The following is a 25039-nucleotide window of genomic DNA, read 5'->3' on the forward strand; positions in this document are numbered from 1 at the left end:
GGAGCAGCTGAGCGTAATCAGGAAGCTTGACAACTACGATAACATGGACGACGAAAACAAATTGACCCTAAGCGGGCGGCTCGACAACCACTCGACGGCAATTTTGCAATACCTCTCAAGCCAGGATTTCAGCGGCGCGTTAAAAGATATAGACGCTGCAATCAAGGCCATGGAAGACAATGTGGAAGAGCGGAAGAGCTGGGGAATTATTTTCTCTTACTGGCGCGTAATCGCTCTAGATAAGTTGGACCGGTCTGATGAGGCAGAAGAGGAACTCGAACTATTCAGGGAATTCCGCAAGAACCATCGCGGCAAATACTCTTTTTTGCGGCCCCCAATGCTCACAAGTCGGACCAACTAGCTTTAAGCAACGGCCCCTTCGCTGCAAATTTGCTTTTTTCTTCTTGGCCGCTCCTTCTCTCACGTTGTGGTAACCAATTGCGCTCAAGCGGGCCTTTCACGGCGACAGGGATGGTGCCGGCCGAAGAACTGTCGATAAAGCTGGCATGAAGCAGAGAAAATAAAGCTAGTTTGATTCAATTTATCCGTCATTTACTACCTCCATAGCACCAGTTGATATACACCGGGCTGCAAATGACTGACTGTTCTTGTCCTCCTGATACCCTGCACTGACGAAACTGCTGATCGATTCTGTCGTATAATTGATAGAGCATGCTGGACCGTAGAAAAATTATTTTTTCATCTTATTCAAATTACTGACCGGAATCAGCAGTTCTGCGCACGTGAAAAACCAGGTACTCTACTCTGTAAAGCATGCATCCAACTAAACCCCTTCGAACATACGGCCATGATGCATGCTGTGGGAGCCCCTAAAATGAGCAAGAATAGCGATGTTTTGCTATTCAGCTGGTGATATTTATCTTAGCTCCATTTTATTACCGTGCCGGTGGCACCCGTCCTAGGCAGGTGATTTCGCCCCTGTGATCCGTCTCATGCCCAGGCGCCTGGACCGGTCGCAGGGTGGACGTGGCCATGGCAAAGGCCAAGCTGATGCAGCTAGATAGATATAATTACACTCAGTATTTCATTAGGACGTATTATTACTTATGCAGTTATTTGGATCTTGACTTCAAGCGCTGTTTCCATCTGTCGCGCGTCCATTCTGCAGCTCTACCAAGTTGTTGAGCATCTACGTGGCTTCCGTGTGAATATCCGTTTGAATAGCAGTTAAGCATCGCTACTTGTTCCAATACAAGCCGAATGAACAGTTTGATTTTTGGCCAAGTCAGGGGATAGCAAAGAAATAATGTATTGGCAATTGAATGCGCCCAGTGGACCATCAATGACGCGGTGTTGTTGGCCGACAGTAAAGGAAAATGTTTGCCAGCGAGCGCAAAACGGCAAATCGACTTCAATGTCTCACTCCTTGTCTCAATACAGACCAAAACCATGCACAAAGAGCCTGATGACTCGGTTTAGCCTTATCGTGCTCGTGCAGGTTCTGATATGCTGTGTTCACTGTGGCTGAACAATGGCTCCGTCGCACAGAACCGAGTTACTCATGGCACGGCATGTGGCAGTGAATCACACATGTTTTTTTTTGAAGATTTCTATAAAAGGCATCATTGGCCCCGGCTCATTGGTAAACACACCTCAGAGCCTGCTACTTCAGCCAAGCCGCAGTCTCAAAAACTGCAATCCACACCGAGCCAATTATCACTACACGCCTCTTGTTATCAAGAAGAAAATGTCGTATATCATTTTGTTTAATTATGACGCCAAGACGTTTGCCGATGGTCTTGACGAGTCTGCGTCACTGATTAAAGAACACATCCAGGAGCGCAAATTCGAGGGGGGGTTGAAGATCGCAGACCGGTCAATCGAGGCCATCAACTGCAGACTTTGGGACACCAAAGCGGAACCCGAATTCCATTCACTTCGTGCGGACTGTCTAGACGGATTAGGACAAGAGTTGGACGCAGAACTGGCGCGAGTTCATGCCAGCTTCATCCGCAAGCAACGGGAGAAGAAAGGCTTGTAATTGGCCGAGACCGACTGCTTCCGCCTCTTGGTTTCCCTAGTTTATTATTCTTTTCGACTTTCTCGTTCTCAAGAATTGTTCTGGTTGACGCGGGTAATAGCGGACTTTCGCCCACTCGATCTGTTTCTTGATCATGCTGGCATCACTGCTAGCCAACTGGATTTTGCGGTGACGCTCGGCTGGGCAGCTGAATACATGAACAAAACACGGTCCGGCGAAGTTGTTAAAATAAAATAAAAAAAGAGGATGAATAGCTTACCTGGCGTTTCTAGCATCAGCTTTGGGTTTTGGATTTTATTTGCATCCATGCACCACGGAAAGTGGTGTTCGCGTCTTTTGTGGCGCTGCCAAAAGTCTTGTCGATTTAGCTGCCAGACAAGAGATTGACATATTTACACGTTTTGGATACAGGTTATCTCATAAGTCGGTACATATCAAGTGACTCGTGATGTTGTTTTCTTGGCTAAATTTCATTGAGTTTTTGTCCTCTTCCAGAATCATGTGCCCTGGAGTACACCTGTCGGTGCTACCACATCCTAGCCTCGACCCAATGGCAGCGGAAGGGACAGCAGTGGAGGGCAATTGAGAGAGCTAACACCCTAAAGACCAAACCAATATTTGAAATATATGTGTCAGGGCAGAATGCGATATTTCGTTCAACTTCGGCGTATTTTCATGTCCGATCCTCCGATGTTCTTTGTCACCTTGTAAGGCGTTGTCATGCCTTTTTGCGTCTATTTGGAAACCAGGTACAGTAGAAGAACTGCAGCTGTCTTTTAATTTTCCATAAACGACTCTTAGATTAAATTTTGTGTATGAAATAGCCCTTGGTAAATCTTTTCAGGGCTTCTATGATGCTTCAGGCTGGCTTTCTACCAGCAACGCCACCGCGGCGGCACAGTGAATAGCATGGTGCACGGAGTAGCTCGTCGCTTTGTGTAAAGACAAGCAGCAAGACCACTAAGAGAGGTATATCCGTGCCTAGACTTTTTTCAATAATATGATCAAAGGTTTGGTTGTTTTTGTGCATTCTTGATGGGGCGGCACAAAGGCCTTTTGATGGCAGTAACTGGACGGGCGCGTCGTTGCAAACGCTGCCTAGTGTACAGTACAAAGCTCAGGTCTGCTCTATATGGCGCCCAAGAAGTCGGACAAATCATTAGTATATTTTTCCTGGTCAATGAACTGTTGAAAGGAGTTTTTGCTATGTTTCACAGAAAGAAAGGTAGGAGTTCTTTAAGGGCAGCATGCATTGTCATGATAGAGAGGGCTTAAACGCAGCCCAAGTATATGTAATGTCTGTAACAATCCTCTGCAAGTTAAACGTTAGTAATTTACTTCTCTAATTCAGTACGATGAAGCGATATAGCAAATTCAGCTACACTGCCATGCAGGATTCGACGGCGCCCCCCATCAACTCCGCCGCCTACAGCATCTACACTGCGGGCTGCCGGGCGGAGAAGTGCTTACAGACAGCAGACTATGATGAGGCGGTGCGACATGCCGAGGACGGTTTACTTTTAGCAGACTCCTATGGGAGTATTCTTATTAAGACGGAGGAAGTGGAGGAAGTGGAGGACCATGGGGAAAAGGAGGAAAAGAAGGAAAAAGAGGAAGCGGGGGAGGAGGAGGCAGAGGAAGGAAAAGGAGCACGGGGGAAAGATGAAAACGAGGAAAATGAGGAAGACAGGGGAACGCGGGAAGCAAAGAAAGCCACGGTAATCAATGAAGCGGAGAAAGCAAAGGAAACCGACGAAACCGACGAAATACAGGAAACCGGGGAAGTAAATGGAGCCGGAGAAATAAAGGAAATCGATGAAATAGATGAAACCAAGGAACTCGACAAGACCAAGGAAACAGAGGAAGTGGAACGTCTTAAAACCTGTCTGGAAGAGATCAGATTCATGGCCGGCCTGAACAAGGTCGACGATGCGATCGATGCGGTTGGGGGCGAAAGCGACCAACCGCTGACGGAGGGCGAGCAACGAAAGTTTGTGGAGCTAACGAGGGAGCGCTCAGCGTTCATCGCAGTAGAGAAATGGCGACAGAACGAAAAGGCCCGTTTGGCCTTGTTGGACGAAGAACGATAGCGACGGGAGGAGGCGGACAGGGAAGAACAATCGGACCTTTCGGAGCTACTGATGCGCACTCCGGGCATCGATGAAGACGATTGGCTATGGGTACGGGAAGCAAAGGTCAACAACGAGAAGCATCGCTCGGTGGATTCAGACAAAGAGGATTCGCAGAACGGGGAGGTATTTTGTGTATGTTTTTGGATGCCTTTCAGCTTCAAGCTTCGACCGCGACGCTGCCACGACTTGTCTTTTCGGCACAGGTAAGTCGTGCCCAATCTATCTTAGACTGCAAGTCCCGAATCGTTCTTTGCAGCAGTATTATTTCGGATTTTATTTTACATGTTGGATTGACAATGTATTGTGTTTCGTTGTAGGCGTGCCAACCGCTGTCTGTGACTAGTCTGTCCATGTCCACAACTAAGCGTAGATGCCAAAGAAAATGAGTGTCAATCAAGGCGGGATTGAATGACAGGAAAATTAAATCTCAGATTTATTTTTGTATCTTGTTTCAATCGAGGATTGCTTATTTTGCTGGCCCTGCGGCGCTTCGTCAGCCGGAGTTAAGCCCGCCTCAGGTACACATGATATATCCGCTCGGGCGGAGCCCCCTTTGCTCCGAGACGGAGATAGCCTCGGCCAACTTGGCGTTTGCACAACACACGCTGTCCAGCCCTGCATCACCGTCGACCGAACCCCTGTGCGATCTTGCAATCAGGATATGCAGCCTCACAGCGAGGTGCGGCGACGGCGGCGGCGCGTCTTGTCCTGCATGGCCTGCCGCCGCCGCAAAATTAAATGCAATCGCGAGCACCCGTGTCAGCACTGCACCGAGACGCAGCAGGTGTGCAACTACCAGGCGCCCCCGTCGCCGCAGCTGTGGCAGGCGGCCAAGGTGGTGGAGAGGCCGCCGCCGCAAAATCAAAACAGCTGGCGCTCTGTGATTTTCTCATCAGGGAGCAACACGCCCGACTCCTTTGGCGAGGCACCGGTCCATCATGAGGCGGCGCCTGTGCCCCCTACGCTGCTGCAGAGTCCGCCGGCATCACAGCCCACTCCAGCCGCAGTAAGCAGCGCGGACAGGAGACCAGAGCCACAAAATGACAGTTTTGTGGCTCATCTTCCAAAGCGCGACGATCGCATCTTTGCTCGAAAATCTGCTGTTCACGACTCGCAGATTGTTCTGGACAAGACGCGCATTCTACGATGGAGTCACTGGATGGGAGCAGGGCAAGAGGTATGCGACACTATCATGCCTCATTCATTTATCATGATCGAAAACTGACGCGAGCTCATACTACAGTTTGGTCCCATTTTCGCCTGCTATCTAGAGACGCTGGGTCCGCAGCAAGACTCTACCCTGTCTCCAGATGCAAAGGCAGTGCTGGTCGACGCGGCCGAAGTGCTCCAAAAGTGCAAGCGGCTTGCGCGCTCCTCCAAGATCTGGCGGCCCAGCCGACTGTTTGGCATGCAAGGCTATGATTTGACGCCCCCTGGCCGCCAAATTGCCGACGCCATGGCTATGGAGTACTTTACGTATTTTGAAACCACGATTCGGATCCTGCACATCCCATCTTTCTGGAAATCTTACGACGAGTTCTGGAAGAACCAGAATTGCACCAAAGTGGAGACTCAACTCACGATACTGCTGGTAATTGCCATCGGCTCCAGCTTGCAGGATCGCAGCGACGCCTCCGCCGCTATCCCGAGTATTGCTCAGATTCATCAGTGGATCTACGCCGCGCAGACATGGCTTGCAGGCCCATTGGAAAAGGATCGGCTGGACACCGCAGGTTTGCAGCTCTATTGCCTACTTGTCGTTGCCCGACAAATTTACTCTGTAGGAGGGGATTTGGTGTGGATGTCGCTTGGTTCTCTGTTGCATCGCGCAATGCAGCTGGGCCTTCACTATGACCCGAAACATTTTCAAGGCATGCCTCTTCTCAAAGCCGAGCTGCGGCGCAGGCTGTGGTACACAATCTTGGAGCTTCTTATACAAGGGTCACTGGATACCGCAATGCCGCCACGAATCTCGACAGACGAGTACGACACCGAGCCGCCATCCAACATTGACGACAGCGAATTGGACCAAGACACCCAAGTCCTGCGTCCCAAACCTGATTCTGAATACACCGATACGACTTTACAACGGCATCTCATCTTCGCGCTTTCTCCTCGTATCAGAATCGTGCGGTATCTCAACGCCATCAAGGCGGACCTCTCGTACCCAGAAGCGATGAGCCTGAGCACTGGCTTGAGCACTGCGCAGAGAAAAGCCACACTCGATCTCCAAGCATATTCCGACAGGATATCCCCTTTTCAGCGCAACATGGTCGACTTTCTGCTGCGGCGCTTCGTCGTGCCGCTGCACAGCCCGTTTGCCTGCGAGGCCCGCACCACACCTGCCTTCTCCTACTCCCTCAAGGCCTGTACCGAGGCGAGCCTGGCGCTCATCAACCCCGAGCCCGACGCGCGCTTCACCCGCCTCCTCGACTTTGCCGGCGGTCTGTTCCGCGAAGGGCTGCGCTCCGCCAACACGGCTATCAGCCTGGACCTCATCATCCAGACGAGAACGCAGCAAGCGGACGGCACGCTGCACCGCACGCGCACGGTGCGCGATGCGCTGAAGCGGTCGGTGGTGGACATGCTGGAGCGCTGCGACAGACGCATCAGTAATGGTGAGACGAATGTTAAGAGCTACGTCTTTTTAAGCATGGTGCTGGCGATGACGGAAGCAATGGAGAATGCGGAGCCGTGTGAGATGAAAATCGCGCAAAGCGCGAGGGATGCGTTGACGCATTGTTATGGCATTTTGGAAAATAGTCTTGGTTCTTTTGTAACAAACACGCCGACGGAAGCTGGGTTTCTGTCTGGTGGGTTGGACGCTGGGTACCTGGATATGGGCATGGGCATGGACTGTTTCTTCTCGGACACGGGATTTTCATAATGTAGCATTTTGCGTGCCATTTCTCAAGCGCTAAATGGAGAATCTAGTATCATCATAGCTTGAAAAAAAAAAACCTCTGCCTGGCGCCGCATCGGTTGAGCGATGCCCACGCTTCACCGTTATCTCCGTCTACACGGCGTTGGCATGTCTCCGTCTTTCGGCCGAGAAGCGGTCCAAGTGCGCAGCGGACATAACTAACTCCAAGAACAAGTATAAAGGTGCCATTTCTCCGTCAGAAATGGAAGCATATTCAACATTGCTTTCTTTTTTTCTTTTCCAGGCACCTTCTTCTCTACTTCCAGACTGTCTCTCCCTGTGCGCTCACCTCAACACACGCCGCATCATGAAGGTCCTCATCAGCGGCGCCGGCATCTCAGGCACCGCCCTCGCCTTTTGGCTCTCCAAGCTTCGCTTTGACGTCACCGTCGTCGAGCGCTTCCCGTCGCTGCGCACCAACGGCCTGCAGCTCGACCTGCGCGGCCACGGCATCGAGGTGCTCCGCCTCATGGGCCTCGACGCCGCCTTCAAGGCCAAAGCCGCCCCTGAGCAGGGGCTGCAGTTCGTCGACAGCAGCGGCAGGCGTCTTGCGTACCTCGCGGCGAATACCTCGGGTGAGGGCAAGCAAAACTTTACCAGCGAGTACGAGATTATGCGCGGCGAGCTGTGCCGCCTGTTTCACGATGCGTCGCTCGCGGGCGGCGGCAAGGTCAAGTACTTGTTCGGTACATCCATCAAAGACTTGCGAGACTGCAACAGCAACAACGGCGACGAGGGCATCACTGTGACATTTTCTGATGACCATGTGGAAACGTTTGATCTTGTGGTGGGCGCAGATGGTCAATGGTCGCGCACGCGCCGCATGATGCTCAACAGCACCGCGTCGCCCGACCCGCCGCTGCATTTGCTGCCGGGCATGTACGCCGGGTACTTTACCACGCCGATACCGAAGCAGCCCGACGAGGGCTTCGACTCGACCGTCTACCTGGCCTCGCGTCGGCGCAGCGTCATGACGCGCCGCAGCGACCCGGATTTCCTGCAGGTGTACATGGCGTGCTCAGCAGGCGCTGCCGCCACCATGACTGCACGCCGCGGGGACACAAAGGCGGAAAAGGCAGCTTTTACGGCGAGTTACCGAGGCGCCGGGTGGCGCGTGCCGGAGCTCGTCGACGGTATGAATGCGTCAGACGACTTTTACTGCGAGCGCATTGGGCTCGTGAAGCTGGACGCGTGGAGTCGTGGAAGGGTGGTGCTTGTAGGTGATGCGGCGTACTGTCCGTCGGTGCTAACGGGCATGGGGACAACGTGCGGCGTTGTCGGCGCATATGTGCTCGCAGGGGAATTGAGTAGGCTGGACAGCAGCGACGATGGTTTCGCGCACCCTTCCCTGCATGATGCGTTGGAGGCATATGAGAACAATTTTCGGCCGTTTATGGACCAGGTGCAGAAAGGTGTGGGCGAGGAGACCATTATATCTAGGATGATGATGCCTTCGTCCGAGTTCGGGATTTCCGTGCTGCAGTTGTGTCTGCGGGTGGTGACGTTTTTGGGTATTCGCCTGTCGTCGAGTTCTTTTATGAAGGAAGGCGTCACTTGGGACATGCCGCAGTACAAAGCGTTAGCCAGTAAAGACTGAGGGCTGGATCCGGGTTGTTGTCGAGAAGTCTTTAAGTGAAGCTTGCCATGCACTCTCCCAGTCTTTGAGTCAATTGAGATGAACCTATACCAGGGTTTTTTCTACTTCATGTATAGATAAATGTAATATGTTATTATATCTTCGCTCCTGGTTTCCACTCATTTAAAGCGCATATACGAAGTGTGGCAAACATGCTGGAACCGGTCGTCTATGGACAAAGCTGGCGAGTATCTTCTGAGACAGCTCCGCCGACAGTTCGCATTGTCGAGATCTAGAGGGGTTCGTTCAGTGCGATGCTCTCAGCGCCTCCCAGCCAATTCACGCTCCCGGCTGCCCCCATACGACTTTGCTCACTGGCTAGCTATGGATTTAATAAAGCGGGAGGTTACCGAGGTAGTTCTCAGCGCTCTCGCCCGGCGCTCTATAGCACCCTCTTCAGCGCACTGCCCACGCATAGAACCTGACAATTGTCTGAACTAGAGCTCCGAGAAAGAAGGACAACAGAGCTAGTGTAAATGGTAGAAACACGAAAGATTTTGCTGGCAAGTGCCTGAAAGCATCGTTAAAGAATGCCCAGAAATAATGATGAGAGGACGGAAGGATCTGACCCGCTATTTAAAATATTACTGAGGCTAGCAGGCTTGCCCAGGAGGAGCATCATTAACGGGACGCGCTGTATTCTACTGCGAGTGGTCGCAAGTAGCAGCTCCTCAGCCTATTTACCCTACATTCATAGTGTGGGGGCGTGGCACATGGCGTTTCCTTCTTCAACAGAAACCCGCACCTTACTCATCCTCGAGTATGGGTAATATGGGTGCTGTCAAGCGGCGCGAGGCATACCAGGGAACAGCCTAACCCCACAGCGAGCAAAATGGCTCTGACTGACAGCATTGCGGCTGGGTTCGCCCACTGTGTCCGCCTGGTCCCATCACCTAGTAAAACGACAAAGGCAAGGCGGCACTCAGCCGCTCATCAGCTGCTGGTTGCCCGACCCGCCACCAAAAATAAACACCAGCTAGGGTTGGCCGCTACTATGATAATCGAAACGTCACGGACGGGAGCACGCTGCCTAGTTTCGGCGGAGTCGTACAAGTATACGCACTTGGCCAACTTCCAGGATACTACTGAGGCATTATATCTCGCCCAGAGTTAATCACTATATATTATTGCCTGCCATGGCAACGCTGCAGAGTATCTTTCCTGAGCAGGCTGAGTTTAGCTCGCCGGAGCGCCTTGCTGTGAGCTCTTCTTCCCAACCTGGCACTCCGCGCATTGGTTGACTTTGACAATTCAGAATCACATCAGTCTCATGCGAAAACTCAAAGGTATTGTACACTATGCCCGCTACCCTGGCCGTGATGCCTCACTCTTCCCCGCGCCACCAGCCGGGTGCAATGGAGAGGAGCAGGCCGCTCAGTGGAGGCTGCAGTCCATCTTGATGAACGCCGAGGTGCGGTATCCAATGTACTTGAAGCTACTAGAGTCGCGCATGCTTCAGTCCAGACGAAACCGTCGGCGACAGGAACCGGACCTAGTCGTGCCTCCATGGTAGGTGCCCGGCCTTGGCCGACAGCCAGAAACCTCAGTAGTCCAACATTAATACATAAACAGGGATGTCGCCATTGTCTTCTACGCACATATGCTCGCGCCGTTCAACTACAGGCGAGATATCAACCAGTTATTTCCCAAGATATGGAAGGGGAGAGCAGAGTTTCCGATCGCGCGGATGCTGGCATCCGATCATGACGATGCTAGCGAGGCCGCATGGAGCAGGATGTATCCATCGACTCCGTACAGAGTTCTGACGCTCAACGACAAAGCTGTTTCGATTTCTTCTTCCACATACAATGCTGTCGATATACGATACTATTGTTCCTCGGCAGCTTGCAAAGCCGAACCTGCGCGTGTCATCAGAATGGCGGACTGGGTCAAATACCGAATCGGGACGGCCGGCCTTGCCTGTCCATCATGCAGGACCGTACTCCCTAGATCCAAGCGAGGAGCTAAAGACGCTGTTCTGCAGGACTCGCAAGGCATATTCGGCATGCCGATATTTAATCTCTGGGATAGCCCCCTGCGCCAATTCTGCAAAGATGGTTTCGTCGACCGCGTTCTTGCCTTGCCGCCCCTCCCGTCAAACGCGGTGGAGCGCTACCTCCGATTCTTGCAGCTTATCAAGGAGACAGGGGAAACGGTAGTACCGACACTTGACATTGATCTCTGCTGGCACACGCATCAACTCGCGCCTTTTGCATATTCCATCTATTGCGTCACGCACGTAGGGCGGCAGGTCAATCACGACGATACAATTCGCACGGAAACGCGGTCCAGTGCGCAGGATATGACGGCGAAACTCTGGGCCATCAAATATGGCGAGTCGTACTTTGACTCCACAAACAAAGACAGATCTGACGAGATCAAGCTGCGTAGGATTGAATATGAGCAGACGATTGAGAAAAAGGCAGTGGAATTGGAGCAATTTGACAAGGACGTGTTGCGGAAAGACCTGCAGCAATCATTGGCACTTGCACAGGCCAAAGTGGACGAAGAGATGAGGAAATGGGCCACTGAAGAGGACAGTGCCAGCGCGATGAAGGCACAGGTTCAACGAACACAGGCAGCGATGCAGGGAATCAGGCCAGCCATTCGACTCTTCAGTGCCCGCTTTTATCGCAATGCACAGCGAAAGGAACTGAAACGCTTGGAGAGGCAGCTCTCTTCAGAGGAAAAGGAGTACCACGATAGACACCAAGCGGAAGCGGTCCTCAAGAACGAACTGTATAGCCACTGGATGCCGCTGCTGAATGAGTGCAATGTTGCGCTGGCAGTGGAGGCGGACAAGAGGAGAACCCTGCAGCTGTTACTGGAGCGCGAGGTGAACGAGGCGGAAGCTCGCTGTTGGAAGAGGGAGGTGGATGGCCAGCTGAAAGTCGAAAACTATTATGACGCTCAGTCGTGGTATTCCATCGTGCCGTCTGAGGTGACACGCTTTGTGGTTCCGGCCAGGATGGTGAGACGGATAGGACATGCAGATTCATATGGAGGGCATTCACACTCGTCTGTAGCATTTGCAGCTGCCCTCATTGTCGGGGGAGATGTATACGGCGTCGGGGGATACGGAGGTGGCTACGGTTGCGGTTTTGGGTGCGGTGTAGGAGGATGCGGAGGAGGAGGATGCGGAGGCGGAGGATGCGGAGGAGAAGGAGGTGGAGGAGGATGCGGTGGTGGAGGATGCGGAGGAGGATGCGGAGGAGGAGGATGCGGAGGAGGAGGATGCGGAGGAGGAGGATGCGGTGGTGGAGGATGTGGAGGGTGAGTAAAGAGATATCTAGGAGTTTCTTGGTGTGAATGCAGGTTATAAATCTCGTGAATATGTACTATCCCCAGATCCGCGCATTTCGCGCCACTGTCACAATCCTAAACCTGCCGTTCAGGTGCCTAGTACCAGTGCTGCGATGTACAACGAGTTCAAATACTTCCTGTCGACGTTTCAGTGCTAGATATAATATTTCAGGAGTAATATTCCTCGGCTCAATTGGGCAGGACGCGGGACGAAAAGAAATCACAGCTTCGCCGTGCTTGTTATATCGGCTTGTCACTTCTGCCACGTCCTGTACTAGCGACAACTGTAGTTCATTTGTAATTTAGTCGGGTTTTCTCTTGATGAAGCAGAACCAAAAAATCTAACAGGATTTTAATGCTCTTATAATCGCAGTCTTTGTTTTTATCAAGTAACACTACTCTTTAATCATGACGATCGAAATTCGCCGCGTTAGGGAACTTGGTGTACTAGGCATTCTGGGCCAAGCTCCCGCGACTGACAGCCCACAACTCCACCGCCACCCGCAAAACTACTCTAGCAGCCAAAAAAAGATATTAAAACTTTTTACCAAATGACAAAAGTAAAACATACAACAGCCGGTGTTCGCTGGTCGTCACCGACCCAACTACTAATCTGCCGGTCAGTAGCTTGACAGCTGCGGAGCAAACGGGACGCGGTATATTCTACTGCCTATGGTCGTATGTATCAGCATGCAGGTATGTTTGTTATATGAATGCTTCTGCACAAAAAATGAAAGTAAGTAATGACGCTAAGGGCTTGCATGTGGGGCCGAAAAGCAGACTGTGCTCCATCTTCTGACAGATTCGTTATGCAGGGGGAACTGGTACAGGTTAGTCTTGCCTCTACTACTGGTAATAGTAACTAACCTCAGCGCATTTTCCAATACGAGAGATATAATCAGGAGACGAGACGGCGATAGAATTTCTTTTTACGACATGTCACATCTACCTGTACGCTGTTCTACTTGCAGCGCCCCAAGGATGCTTCCGTCGGAAACGGTGGTTTCGAGAGCGTCCTCCAGGTACGGACACAGCACACTGTATTGGTAAGGTAAGGCGCTATATCATGGCTTACCAGAATATTACCTAGTGTATCGAGACCAGACACTGTGTTGTACCAGTACTGGGCTCCCCCGCGGCTAGAACAACCTCCGCTTGGAGAAGCGAACAAGCCCGGCTGGCGGGTTCCTCACCCGGGCGCCACGTTTAAACTAAACTAGTTGTACATGGTTAATTCCGAATTCAGTATTCGTACGACGTCTCATCAACTGTCAATTACTGATATTTCTGATGGCCTCCGCCATAGAACTCAGGTCCCCTTGTCTATGAACGTGGCTTTGTTCTTCACAAGCTTCGTCTTGAAGTAAATACTTGCTGAAACCCCCCGGCCCCCTCCCCCCCCGTTTCCCCCCTGTACTTGCAGATTGCGCCACCACGGCTTCGTCGAGGGAATGACTCGCACGCAGCCGTAAGCCGCCAACTATGGCCTCCTCTCTCCAGAAATAGCAACTCGTCAATGGCGGGAACAATCCCAAAGCGGAAATCCGACGGCTGCAGTGTATACCATGTACGCGACAAGGGGCTCTCTACCCAGCTCGGCGTAGCCTTGTGTCCCTTCTGCGTTGCGGAAGGTTGCAGTGGCTCTTGTCTGCAGATTCTCAACCACTCAACGACAAGGCTGTCCAATTCAGGGGTAACGAACCAACTACTGTTCGCCAAAACCTGGCGCAACTGACTAGCTGTTGCCTGTTGGAGAAGCTCGGCGGTTCCGATGACCCTCGTGGCCCGGCGTAGTCCCTTGCACCTGCACTAGCATTAGGCTCAATGGACGCAAGAGCAAGTATAACATGGCTACTGTACCGCTGACAAGCTTTCTTCCTCGCCTTTCAAGCAGTTTCGCGGCGCAGTTCACTCGCAACTCTTTCTCCTCTCCACGCCAAGATTCCAAAGCTAGGTACTAGGTATGGCCGGCCTGTATAGCGCCGCTGCTCTGAGTGAGCTCAACAGCCCCGAGGCGGAGGCTCTCCACAGCCTGATGGCGAAACTGAGCTCCTGCGGTGTGGGCGACATTGTCGACATACCACAGATGATCGTTGTCGGCCAACAAGCCGTAGGAAAGTCGTCTGTGCTTGAGGCCATCTCTCGCGTCAAATTCCCGACCGCGGCAGGGCTCTGCACTCGATTCGCGACGGAAATCATTCTCGGCCGAGCGCAGGAAGAAAGCGTCAATGTCGCCATTCGATTTCACAAAAATGAACCGCAGCCGGCAGGCGTATTTGACGAATCAGGCACTTCAAAGGAAGACCTGCCCGCACTTGTCGAGGAGGCGAAAAAATACATGGGAATCACCAAAGATACGACCGGTTTTTCGCGGCATGTATTGTGCGTCAAAATCAGAGGCCCCGGCCACTTTCCTCTCAGACTCGTCGACTTGCCTGGAATCTTTAACAATGAAATCGCAACTCAATCAGAAAAGGGAATTGAAATCGTCAATCAACTTGTGGAGAGCTACATGGAAAACAAGAACAGTATTATCCTCGTCGTTGTCGAGGCCAAGACGGCTGTTGTCAACCACTACGCTCTCGCCAAGGTCAAGGACTTTGACCCCCGACGAGAGCGAACATTGGGCATCATCACGAAACCGGACCTCAAGCTGGGCGAGCACCTGCAGAGGGAGCATATCCAATTGGCGAAGAATAGGGAGCCGAAACATATCTTGAAGCTCGGCTGGCATGTTCTGCGCAATAGAGCCGAGGACGAGAACGGCACGGAAACTCGAGACGAGATTGAAGACGCCTTTTTCAAGACATCTCCCTGGAACAGTATTGTGGAGGAAGATCGAGGCATTCACAGTCTTCGACAGAAGTTGAGCACGGTTCTCTATAATCACATCCGCCGCGGCTTGCCCAAAGTCGTTGAAGACATTGAGGCCAACCTAGCCAAGCGGCAGACGGAAAGAGGCCAGCTTGGGGTAGAAAGACCCAAACTAGAGGACAAGCGGGTGTTTCTGGCTGACATTGCCGAGCAATTTCAGCGACTTGTCAGAGATGCGATGAGGGGCAACTACGCCGATCACTTTTTCGGCCAGTTGACCGAACCGCTCCACCGTCTGCGTGCGGACTTGAAGTGCTTCCGTCGTGCTTTTGATTATATCATGACTACTAGAGGCCACAACTTCGAAATAGCGCCGTTTGGGGACGAGGATAAAGAGACGAGCCAAGTGGACTGGGTACCAGAGGCTCTTGTCGATTTCCTTGCAAGAAATCCCTACGACTTTGCACTCCCGACCAAGATGTCTCGCAAAGACATCAACGACTTGTTACGCGAGCCCATTGTGGCAAGTGAGGGTAGTGAACTGCCTGGTACGTGCAACAGCGAAGTGGCTGTTGACCTGTTTAAGCGGCAGTCTAATCGTTGGGACAAGATTGCGCGATTCCATGTCGAACGTGTCATCCAATACGCAAAATTCTTCATCGAACAATTGTTCTGCCACATCATCGGTCAGGATAGCGAGCATCGGGATGCCATCCTAAGCGAATATATCGACCCTTTTTTTGAGGAGCATGAGACAATGTTGAAGGCGAAGCTGGACGAATTAGTCGCGCCTTATGCGAATGGGTACGCGGCACCAGTAGAGGCGGAATTTTGTCAGATGATGTCGGGCTGGACGGTCGATCGCGTGGTCAAACGATGGGGAAACATTCAACACGGTGCATATGACACCGAAGCCCGTGACAATTCGGGGGGAATGCGGCACGATTTTGCTGAAGAGCTGGCCCAGATTGTAGACGGAGGGTCCCTCGGCACGGAAAAAATTGTCAATATGATGCAGGCGTACTATGAGGTCAGTATGGTGTGCATGCTAGCTAAAGACAGCACGCTAACATGGCACAGATATCTCGACGCACGTTCTTGGACAACGTAACGAACCTAGCCGTTGAAGGCTGTCTGATTCAGCAGTTGCCCAGCATATTTACCTCCAAGCAAGTCGCAGCGATGGATGAGTCTACATTAAACAAGCTAGCTTCAGAGTCGAGCAATGTCAAGTCCCGCAGAGATCAACTTTCGCAAGAAATTGAATCTCTAAAAACGGGCTTGGAACAGTGTCGGCGATGGCGACCGCGAACGGAACTGGAAAATCCCACACGGCCAAACGACACCAGTGGTAAGTCACAGTTCCAACTTCAGAATCAGGCCACTGAAGAGTGATATGACTAAGCATGATGTTTTTTTTCCCGCATGTCATAGTTGCCGATACGCTTCAGAAGAACGGCCACGAAAGTCGCCATGCCCAAAAGGTAGATGCACCCGCGAGCAGTGCAACAGCGGCAGCCAACAACCTTAGCGCCATGCTTCGAGATCAATCCGCCAAGGTTGCAAGCACCTTTGGTCGGGGCTCTACTACGGAATCAAATGCCAGGCCGCAATTCATGTTCACTGAGCACAAACCAGCGGCTATCAATAAGGATCCCGGCCTGCAAAACTCCGGCTCCCCAAGCTTCTTGAATTTAGGCTCGACGGCGCAGACGCCCTCCAAAGGCGGGCTGTTTGGGTCCAAGCCTACCGGGTTTAATACCAACTCTTCATCTTCAGCGTCAGTCTTTAGCAACACGCCAACGACTCCCATTGGCGGCTTTGGTTCAACCACGGATGGCCCTTTCGGCCAAAGGCCCCAGGGAAATAGCAGTATCTTTGGAAGTGGAAACAGCGCATCGAGGACTTTTGGTGGCTCTACTACTAAACCTGGAGCTGGTGGCCCAGGCGCGCAGGTGTAAGGAGCCCTCTAAGTAACTATTAGTCAATAAAGCTGATAGTTGGTATCAGACATCACACACCATACCTTTGCGAGCTAGAAGGACACGGGACGACTTTGCAATACCAGCATATATGTATGTCCGAGCAGTTCGTTCATCAGTCACCAGAAGAGATGAGACTGCAAAACTATCTAGAGATGCAGGTTGGTCGCTAGAAGAAGCCAATTTAGTATCTTACCCTAATTAAGATCTTATGAGCCAACTTTGTATCAAATAGAATTGCTCACGGCCGAGACCAGAACTCTACGGAAAGACTTTTTTCATTTTATGATTTTTATAGGATTCATCATATCAAGATACGCTTTAGTCTTGATTTTTGCCAGCAATGTGTTTCCCCCCCCCCTTGCGCACCTCTAGAAATAGAGGTACACTACGCTGACCTTGGAATCTACGGTTTCGGTTTTTAGGCTCTAAACGACCGTAGGGAAGAGCTAGACGGGACGCGGTGTATTCTACTGCCTGTGGTAGTATGTACCAGATAATTGGATATCCTAAACTATATTCACACCACACAGTCAGAACATTCTTCTGTCTTGGATAAAATACACTATAAAACTCTTCAAAGTATTGAAACATCTCTTCCTGCATATCGTAAGCAATTTCTTGGCAACTATAAGAATGCATGCAAAGGCAGGGCTTTGCTAATCAACCACAAAGGCTTCAAAAGACGCAAAGACAGCGTCAAGATCACTTTTTGGCAAATTATTGCCGTTCGATAATGCCCTAAAACACTCACAGCGAAAGTCGGATGGGCCGTGACTCGTGTAACTTGGGCCATGTGGCCTGATTGCTCTGTCTTATCAAGAAGGTATACGACCTCCTTCAGCAATGACTGGGCTAGCAATTCTAAGGCTCATGTCATTTCCATCCTCTTCCATGTCCATTGTGCAAGTATACTGCCTCTTGCCGACTTTTTGCAAAAGCACCTGCCGAGCGGACCAGTTTGTGTTCCTGCACCGCCCACCATTTCCATTAAAATCCACTACCCGCCTCGCTGTCTCGATAGACGCGTGGCATACCAACGCCATATTCCGGACAATCCTGCTCGACGTCACTTCAAATAGGGACTTGGCAGCTCCATTGTGGCATCAATGGGTTGAATGCAAGAGCCCGCTTAGTATATGCAGCTATGGCTCAAGGTGGACTGTGGCGACTGCCGCGGAACCAGCTGACACAAGTTGAGGAATTAAAACCCCATCGCCGGCGTTAAAACCACAAACACCGCCGCCGAGCCGCATCGCGGCGCTACCGATACCCACCACACGAATCGTCTTTCTAGATTATTTTCGGCGCCATTGCGGGGCTGCCGGCATGACTTCCATGCCTTCGCCCGTCATGTAGCATGATACGGTCTCGCGTCGGCTGATGGCTGATTCGAGGACGGGCATGTATCCCTGCATCTTGAGGTTGCTACTTTGTGGGGAAGAGTGATATTACCCTCCCGCCTAGACTACCAAATATCGACATCCAGGAGAGTTTCTTAAAGTATACTGTTTGCATGGCGGCCTTTCGCGATCATCAGCAAGCAAGTAACCAGCGTGGTGACCAACATTAGCCGGCTCTGAAAGACCCAGACAAGTATGGCTATAAAATTAAGATAGCAATACATACTATAACATTAATGCCACGACTTTGATGGATCATTCTTCTATTTGGCTCGTAATGCACCTAAGCAAACACTGAGAATAAACAGCTAAGCCCGCGTGAGGAGTGTATATCGGCCCACTAACGGTAATAATAGTCGTAGTTATAGTTATGGCAGTGAGAGTGGCACTGTAAAAGCTGTAGAAAGCTATTTCGAAACCATCAATGTCCCTCTTAAAACGAGACAAGGGCTTGTCACTCGGCGAGGCCGGTGCACTGAAGTCTTGCATGGAACTATGACATGAACAGCTTCAAAGTACCAACGACATTAGATGGCGCTACTCAGAGCACTATATTTACGCAAGAGGCGCATTTTACCAGTTGCATGACTGAATGGTACTGTAAAGGAGGTGGAGTAGGTGACGCGGGCATGAGGCTTCGTCTATCCTAGCCTCCACAGTTCCCGTCACATAGATATTATAGCGGGAAGCGCGAAATTTCATTTATGCGAAAACATACCGTCTCAAAACACTGCCACGTAGTATTTCATCGTTTTCTAGTTGTACATAGTCCGTCTTGAGCTTCGTGCTATATAATACCCATCAGTTCCCTCAAGCCAGCGAGAATTCTTCACCATTCACAAGCTACTACACCACTTTAGCATCAGTCTCTCTATTTCAACATCTTGATTCTTACTTGTCACTTACAATGAAGTATTCCATTGTCTTTTTCTCCTCTTGGGCCGCTCTTGCTGCTGCAGCGCCTCTTGATGAGCGGCAAGCGGAGGTGAAGCTACCGTACAAAGAGCCGGGGCAGTTTTCCATTGACTGTGGCTTCCGAGGCTCTGATGAGGAAACCTGTGGTACCGACTGGTACTGCACGGCTTTCGATGAGTCCCCCAAGCCTCTCGGGCTGGATGGACCATATGAGAGTAGCAAAGAATGTTTTGATGCCCATGAGCCTCGCGAGCCGAACCAGCAACCTGCCGAGCCGTCTCAGACGCCTAAAGAACAGGTACGCCATACCGACAGCATTTGAAAAGTCCGCATAATCTAACAGTTTTCCAAGGCACAAGAAGAAAACGCCTCGGGAAAACTACCTTTTATTGACGCAGCAAAGTTATCTGGAGTGTGTTTCCCTGGACAGTTTGAAGAGTGCATGGGAACGCAGAAATACTGCGATTCAAAGGCATGGACTAAGAAAGATGAGCCTAAGCAGTACACAAGCGCTGAGGCATGTCTCGCCGACCGCGAGCCGAGTCAGTCATCCGATGGACCCGCTCCTGCAAAGAAGCCGTGGATATACAACAACTCTGGCGCTGCGTGCAGGATGGACTCGGAAGAATGCCTTGGCTCGGAGCTTTTTTGTCTCACTAGTAAAAGAAAGGCGAAGAGCCAAGAGTGCCTTGCTGAACGCGAGACACCAAAGCTTCCGTGGTTGGCCCCCGGTACATGCGCCAACCAGAGCGAGGCCTGCTTAGGCACAGAGGGCTACTGCGCAGTGATGATGCAGGCAATCAAGGCAAGCGTAAGCGATTGTGTGGCACGCCGGGATCCCAAGCCATAAGGGTAGCAAACCGCGGAGAGACTTCTGGTGCCAGTCGCCTGCATGTACTTGCTACCTTCCCACAATGGTATTGTAGTGCAAGTCTTGCCAGCACTGTTCAATAATTGGACGCCAGCTAAAACACCTTGGAATATATTTTTGTATTTTTATGTGATAATCCGAATGTTACATTCGTCAGATACTTTGATGACTTGGCTATCTGAATAAGTCGTTGAAATCTTGACCTAGGGTCTGCCTAACCTCTCGTAAAATGTGACTACTCCAATCCTTGATAAACCAATATCTTTCCACTGTCTGGAGCAGAACTGCAAAGTACCCGAGCATTACCAAGGCAATCCAAGCTTTCTGCTCCAGCCTCTCGAGAAACTCGGGCGTCAGTAAGTACACCCATGCCATGACGACGGATACTTTGCCTTGCGTGCAGCTTTGTGGTACATGTTCCGCTCCGAAAGTTGTCTCGAAGCATCGGGCGAGCGATTCAAACTCTCTCTTATACATAGCGACCAGAACTGGGTCAGGATGCGAACTAGCCAAGTCGCCAACTCTTTTGAATGACTTGCGCCAATCCCACCCCAGGTAGTGAGGCTGGCACACTTGTTCCAGGACTAGCGGGGACAACCCGCCTGTGCGCGTGCAAGAACATATTTTCGGTTCTAGCTCATAATTTCGTGGGGCAAGGATGCCAGTAAAGACAACATGTGAGCCAATACTCTCAAGCACGAGGCGCACACCCTGTAGCAATGATAGCCACGGAACAGAGCCTTTCCCAGCGACGAGAAGCAGGTCGCCGGGCGCCGGGCCCTTCGCAAACGCGGTGAAACATATTAGCACCGTAACGATGTAGATTGCCTGACAATTATTGATGTCAAGGCGAGGGAGCATGCTCGTCGCCCCTCTTACAGCGGCTTCGTAGTGCTGTTCGGCTAGGATCAGGTACCTCAGCGATTCAATGGGACGAAGCTTCGCTAGATGATAAGCGGTGATGGAAAGAATTATATGGTAGATGCAAGGATGCTGCCGGCCGAGCTTGAGTGCTTCGTCACGCCACAGACGAGCATCCCCGAGTGTCGCAGCCGTGGTAGTCATGTAGTGGTGGAACAGCTCGAGGCTATCCACGTCCAACGGGGGTGAGGAATCTGGGGCGCAGTTCAACCTCGCCAACGACGACTGCATCTCTGGTGTAGGGGCCGCGACTAGATTCACACGCCGGCAGCTCCAATTGGCCCGAGGGCGGCCGGGACGCTTGACGTCCAGTCGAGGAGCCTTGCTGGCCCATGCTTTCCTATCCGGCCACGGCAGAAAGTCGCACGCAACGTCGAAGCGGATACAATTGCCGCATTCGGGTTTCATTTCGTCACACTGCAGAGGTCAGATTCGGCGGTTTACCTTCTGCGGGGATGACGTCCTTGATCCGTCGTACCTTGACTTTCCGCGACTTGCACATCAGGCAGCCAGCGCGAGATTTCGTGTGGCGTCTCTTGCGCCTCGTCACCCCGGAAGCCGCCCATGGGCTCGTAGCCTCGCTAGACGACATGTATTGCCTCGTAATCAAAGCCGCTGGAGTGGCATCGAGATGTAGTGAATTTTGGAAACGAGTTGCTGTAGAATGAGAATGTGTGCTGGATGAGACGATTCATTGTGAACGATCCTATCTATTTTTTCATTTTCTCTACTTTTGCTCTTTTGCGCTACTGTAGGTCTCTCCTGAGCCGCTGGCTTCAAGGCTTACGTTTTTGATCGGTTTGATCGGTTTGATCGATACTGGAGCGGGTCTGTCTCCTCTAGGCTCAGTTCCGGTAGGCGTTCATACAGCCGGCCAATAAGCTTGTGGCTTGCCGCTGTGCGCAGCCTCCGAGCACCAACGTATTCCTGCCATAACTTGCTAGTCTTTTGGACTTGAACAGGCCTTTCCTCCTGAGGCCCAAGTTCTGAAGCAGGTAAAAGCGTCGTCGGGCATTCCTTCACGCCTTGATGTGCAGTGGAGATGCTGGCCGACTCCCACCAAAGCAAGAAGGGTGACGAAGCCCTCCAGTTTTCAGGCACCCACTCCGTACGGAGTAACTAAAGACTTGGCCGGTCCTGGGGGTTCCCTGCAGCAATGGTCAAAAAAGCAAACGCTCCAGGGTGGGGTGGGTTTAGTCTATGCGCAAATCCCATGATTGGTCCAAAGTCGTGCGACACCGAATGGGCTTCCAGTATGCTACGAGCGCCTGGCAATCTGTAGAACGCCTTGAACTACGGTCATTTTGCCTTTCGTAAGTGATACCTCACGTATCATTGTCAGGGCGTTAGCAGCCAAGTTTGTGACTGCTACTGGTCTTAATGCCCTTCCACAATTTTTACCTTTTTTTTAACAAGTCCCATAGCCTCACTGTCTTCTAAATCTAACCTCAGATGCGCAGCTGATTTGAAGTTGCTCGGGCTGTGTACTGAATTGCTCATAGATTATAGTTAGTTGCCAGGGTTTTCGCACCCAAATGCGAAAATTACCCACAACATCAACGCCATCGGGTGTTGGTATTTTGTGTACCTGGAACTAATTTGCTTCTGCACGCATATAAAGAGTTTCAGAACGATGTCTTCCATTATCAAATTATTAGTAGATAATTATCATCTTTTTACCCTTCAACTTTCACTTCGTCAAGATGGGCAACATGGATCAGTACGAAGTAGGCGATGGGCCATTTGGCCCAGTCGTTAATGGCACAATGGTACTAGTGTTTTACCCATACAGACCAAGCCAAGCAGCTGGATACGCTTTCATGGCTTTATTCGCTCTGGCAACTCTTGGACACATTGTCTACGCTGTGCGACTCAAGGCCTGGGCATTTGTGCCGCTGATTTTGGGAGGAATCGGTAAGCAGTCATGACCAAACTCGGCTAAAAATGGGACACAAACTAACTAAACCCAAGCGGAAACTTTTGGCTACTACGGGAGGGCTCTATCGCATCAGCACCCAGCACGTCTTGGGCCGTGGATCCAACAGAATCTGCTGATTCTCGTCGCCGCGCCATTTATAGCTGCAACTATTTACATGAGCTTGGGGGGTGCCATCACCGCACTGCAAGTAAACAAATTTTCTCGATTGCCTGCGAGGTGGATCACCAGGATATACGTTCTCATTGATTTGCTGTGCTTGTTGAGTCAGCTCGCAGGAACTGTGATGCCTGCCTCAGGGGATGCGCATCTCATCGAGCTCAGTCGCAAAATTATCTTCGGTGGACTCCTCGTGCAGCTCGTTGCCTTGGCGTTCTTTTGCTATCTTACGTGGCACATTACACATGTTGTTGCTCGAGAGGAGCCGAAGATGTTTGCGCATGATGCGGGCGTCAACTGGAAAGCCCACTTCAGGACGATTTTCGCGACTGCGAGTTTGGTACTGGTGAGAAGTCTGCTACGGGCGGTCGAGTATGGACAAGGCGAGCAAGGCTTTATCATTTGTCATGAGGTGTTCATCTACCTGTTTGATGCAGCTCCAATGTGGCTCGCCATGGTCGCCTATCTGTGGATCCATCCTAGTCGACTCAGGCGAGATGCGTACTTGTTGTTGGATCGTGATATGCAGCTCAACTTACGAGAGCTATTATAGCGCTTGGGAAAGATAGATGGGCTGTAATTTCCAATTCTGTCTGCTTTGCTTGCTTTTTGCGGGACTCATGTTCCTCAAGTTAGTGCTATTCGATTTGTCTGAAGCAAGGTCTAGAGACAGAGACTTATGTGCTGCCTATCTCTTTTCTTGGTCTTCGTCAACAACTTGTCTAGACTGTGCGATAAATAGTCAAGACCAGCGATTAAAACCGTGCAAAATTGAAAAGAAATTTCGAATCTACAGAATTATGACATGTTCCTTTATAATATTTGAGGCAGCCATGAAAGACGCTGTCAGTTTATCGCCAGGTGTGCCTACGTTACAATGGGAACCGCGTGGGCACAGCAGTACTGTACAGACGCCAGCGAAATGCACAAAATAGTACTCGTATGATGGTTTCATGTTCACAGATTGTATGTACGTTATTTGAGTGATATATATGAGAGGCTATGTATATTCAAGAAATTTCATACTTTGGCCCTTTACAGGTTGCCAATGTACTTGCAGTAGACGTCGTCGCCGTCGATACCGCAGTCAGTCTCAAGGGGGCCAGTGCCTTCCTTGGCCAGGTTGATGATGGTGCCGCCAGCGGGGGTGATGGTGCCAGAGGATGTGGTGGCCGAGTTGTTGGTAAAGGTGATGTCGCTGAATCCAGCAAGGTTGTCGGCAAAGTCCTCGACGATCCACTCGGCGTCAGTCTCGCAGAGCGTCGACGGGGTGCGCTTGAAAGTGTGCGTCGCTTTCTTGCCGGTGGTCAGGTTCTCGAGAATGGCGACGCCCGTCGTCTTTGACGAGGCGTCGACCTCCATGTAGATCTTGTCGCCGACGCTGAGGGGAAAGTCGTCAAACATGACGACGTTGTCGGGGATCCACTCCCACCAGGCGTCGAAGCTGCCGTCGCCGTAAAAGTCAATGCCCGTCTGCAGGAGCGCGGCCTGGCAGCTGTCGCCGTCGATGCCGACCCAGGCGGCGCCGGACTGGTCGGCGCTGCCGCCCCGGGGGGTCGGCACCTCGATGGTGCCGACGACCTTGGTGATGCCCTTGGCGTGCTTGACGGCGCCGGCCCAGTTGGACGAGGTCTGCGACCGAACGCCGTGGGCGTTTGTGTAGGGCTCGCCCAGGCGCTGGTTGGTGCGGTTGCGGCGGGTGGTCGAGCGCTCGTGAGGGCTGCGCTGACGAAGCTGCTGGGGAGCAGCAGCGGCCACGCCGACGAGGGCAGCGAGGGCAACCGAAAACTTCATAATGAAGATGTATAGGCGGTAATGAAGCAGATTGCCGAGTGAGTTTGCTTAAGTGGAATGGAGCATGTTCTATTTCTTCATCAAGCATTGTGGCGCCGAACGTGGGTTTTATAGTTGCAAGACTGATGGCATGTGGTCGGAGAACTGAGAGCATTCACATTTCCACGTAAGCCTAGCTATTCCAACTGGGGAAGATGAATAAGTCTGAATCAATGGCGCAAACGTTGTCCAGTCCGGCTTGTTGCGAA

The 25039-nt window shown here is 51.5% G+C and overlaps 9 protein-coding genes across 11 annotated transcripts; 6 read left to right on the forward strand and 3 right to left on the reverse strand.

The window, feature by feature from the left end:
- Window positions 1-3357: 3357 nt before the first annotated feature.
- On the forward strand, window positions 3358-4092 carry LMH87_001679 (uncharacterized protein; the record flags this gene model as incomplete). Its single annotated transcript, XM_056192991.1, has 2 exons — window positions 3358-3495; window positions 3775-4092. The coding sequence occupies 2 exons, from the start codon at window positions 3358-3360 to the stop codon at window positions 4090-4092; spliced, it is 456 nt and encodes a 151-aa protein (XP_056050073.1).
- A 703-nt stretch (window positions 4093-4795) lies between these two features.
- LMH87_001680 (uncharacterized protein) lies at window positions 4796-7021 on the forward strand (the record flags this gene model as incomplete). Its single annotated transcript, XM_056192992.1, has 3 exons — window positions 4796-5140; window positions 5204-5311; window positions 5378-7021. The coding sequence occupies 3 exons, from the start codon at window positions 4796-4798 to the stop codon at window positions 7019-7021; spliced, it is 2097 nt and encodes a 698-aa protein (XP_056050074.1).
- A 343-nt stretch (window positions 7022-7364) lies between these two features.
- LMH87_001681 (uncharacterized protein) lies at window positions 7365-8654 on the forward strand (the record flags this gene model as incomplete). Its single annotated transcript, XM_056192993.1, has 1 exon — window positions 7365-8654. The coding sequence occupies one exon, from the start codon at window positions 7365-7367 to the stop codon at window positions 8652-8654; it is 1290 nt and encodes a 429-aa protein (XP_056050075.1).
- A 158-nt stretch (window positions 8655-8812) lies between these two features.
- Window positions 8813-9315, reverse strand: LMH87_001682 (uncharacterized protein; the record flags this gene model as incomplete). Its single annotated transcript, XM_056192994.1, has 4 exons — window positions 8813-8925; window positions 9009-9015; window positions 9099-9204; window positions 9263-9315. 4 exons carry the CDS (start codon window positions 9313-9315, stop codon window positions 8813-8815), a joined length of 279 nt encoding a protein of 92 aa, XP_056050076.1.
- A 514-nt stretch (window positions 9316-9829) lies between these two features.
- Window positions 9830-11974, forward strand: LMH87_001683 (uncharacterized protein; the record flags this gene model as incomplete). The annotated part of the gene is made up of 6 exons (XM_056192996.1): window positions 9830-9892; window positions 9949-10202; window positions 10266-10848; window positions 10986-11026; window positions 11085-11664; window positions 11810-11974. 6 exons carry the CDS (start codon window positions 9830-9832, stop codon window positions 11972-11974), a joined length of 1686 nt encoding a protein of 561 aa, XP_056050077.1.
- Window positions 11975-13959: 1985 nt separating this feature from the next.
- LMH87_001684 (uncharacterized protein) lies at window positions 13960-17529 on the forward strand (the record flags this gene model as incomplete). The annotated part of the gene is made up of 8 exons (XM_056192997.1): window positions 13960-15225; window positions 15302-15358; window positions 15421-15840; window positions 15891-16161; window positions 16245-16767; window positions 16821-16953; window positions 17326-17401; window positions 17468-17529. 8 exons carry the CDS (start codon window positions 13960-13962, stop codon window positions 17527-17529), a joined length of 2808 nt encoding a protein of 935 aa, XP_056050078.1.
- Window positions 17530-20155: 2626 nt separating this feature from the next.
- Window positions 20156-21494, reverse strand: LMH87_001685 (uncharacterized protein; the record flags this gene model as incomplete). Its single annotated transcript, XM_056192998.1, has 2 exons — window positions 20156-21319; window positions 21381-21494. The coding sequence occupies 2 exons, from the start codon at window positions 21492-21494 to the stop codon at window positions 20156-20158; spliced, it is 1278 nt and encodes a 425-aa protein (XP_056050079.1).
- A 1111-nt stretch (window positions 21495-22605) lies between these two features.
- Window positions 22606-23550, forward strand: LMH87_001686 (uncharacterized protein; the record flags this gene model as incomplete). The annotated part of the gene is made up of 2 exons (XM_056192999.1): window positions 22606-22816; window positions 22874-23550. The coding sequence occupies 2 exons, from the start codon at window positions 22606-22608 to the stop codon at window positions 23548-23550; spliced, it is 888 nt and encodes a 295-aa protein (XP_056050080.1).
- A 482-nt stretch (window positions 23551-24032) lies between these two features.
- LMH87_001687 (uncharacterized protein) lies at window positions 24033-24791 on the reverse strand (the record flags this gene model as incomplete). Of its 3 annotated transcripts, none has more annotated exons than XM_056193000.1 (2): window positions 24244-24289; window positions 24343-24791. In XM_056193000.1, the coding sequence occupies 2 exons, from the start codon at window positions 24789-24791 to the stop codon at window positions 24244-24246; spliced, it is 495 nt and encodes a 164-aa protein (XP_056050082.1). The 3 variants fall into 3 exon arrangements, with proteins under 3 accessions (XP_056050081.1, XP_056050082.1, XP_056050083.1); XM_056193001.1 differs by lacking the exon at window positions 24244-24289 and having other exon boundaries at window positions 24394-24441; window positions 24513-24791; XM_056193002.1 differs by having other exon boundaries at window positions 24033-24791.
- Window positions 24792-25039: the final 248 nt, after the last annotated feature.

This window comes from Akanthomyces muscarius, chromosome 3, assembly GCF_028009165.1.
Source record: "Akanthomyces muscarius strain Ve6 chromosome 3, whole genome shotgun sequence".
Taxonomy (NCBI): Eukaryota; Fungi; Ascomycota; class Sordariomycetes; order Hypocreales; family Cordycipitaceae; genus Akanthomyces; species Akanthomyces muscarius.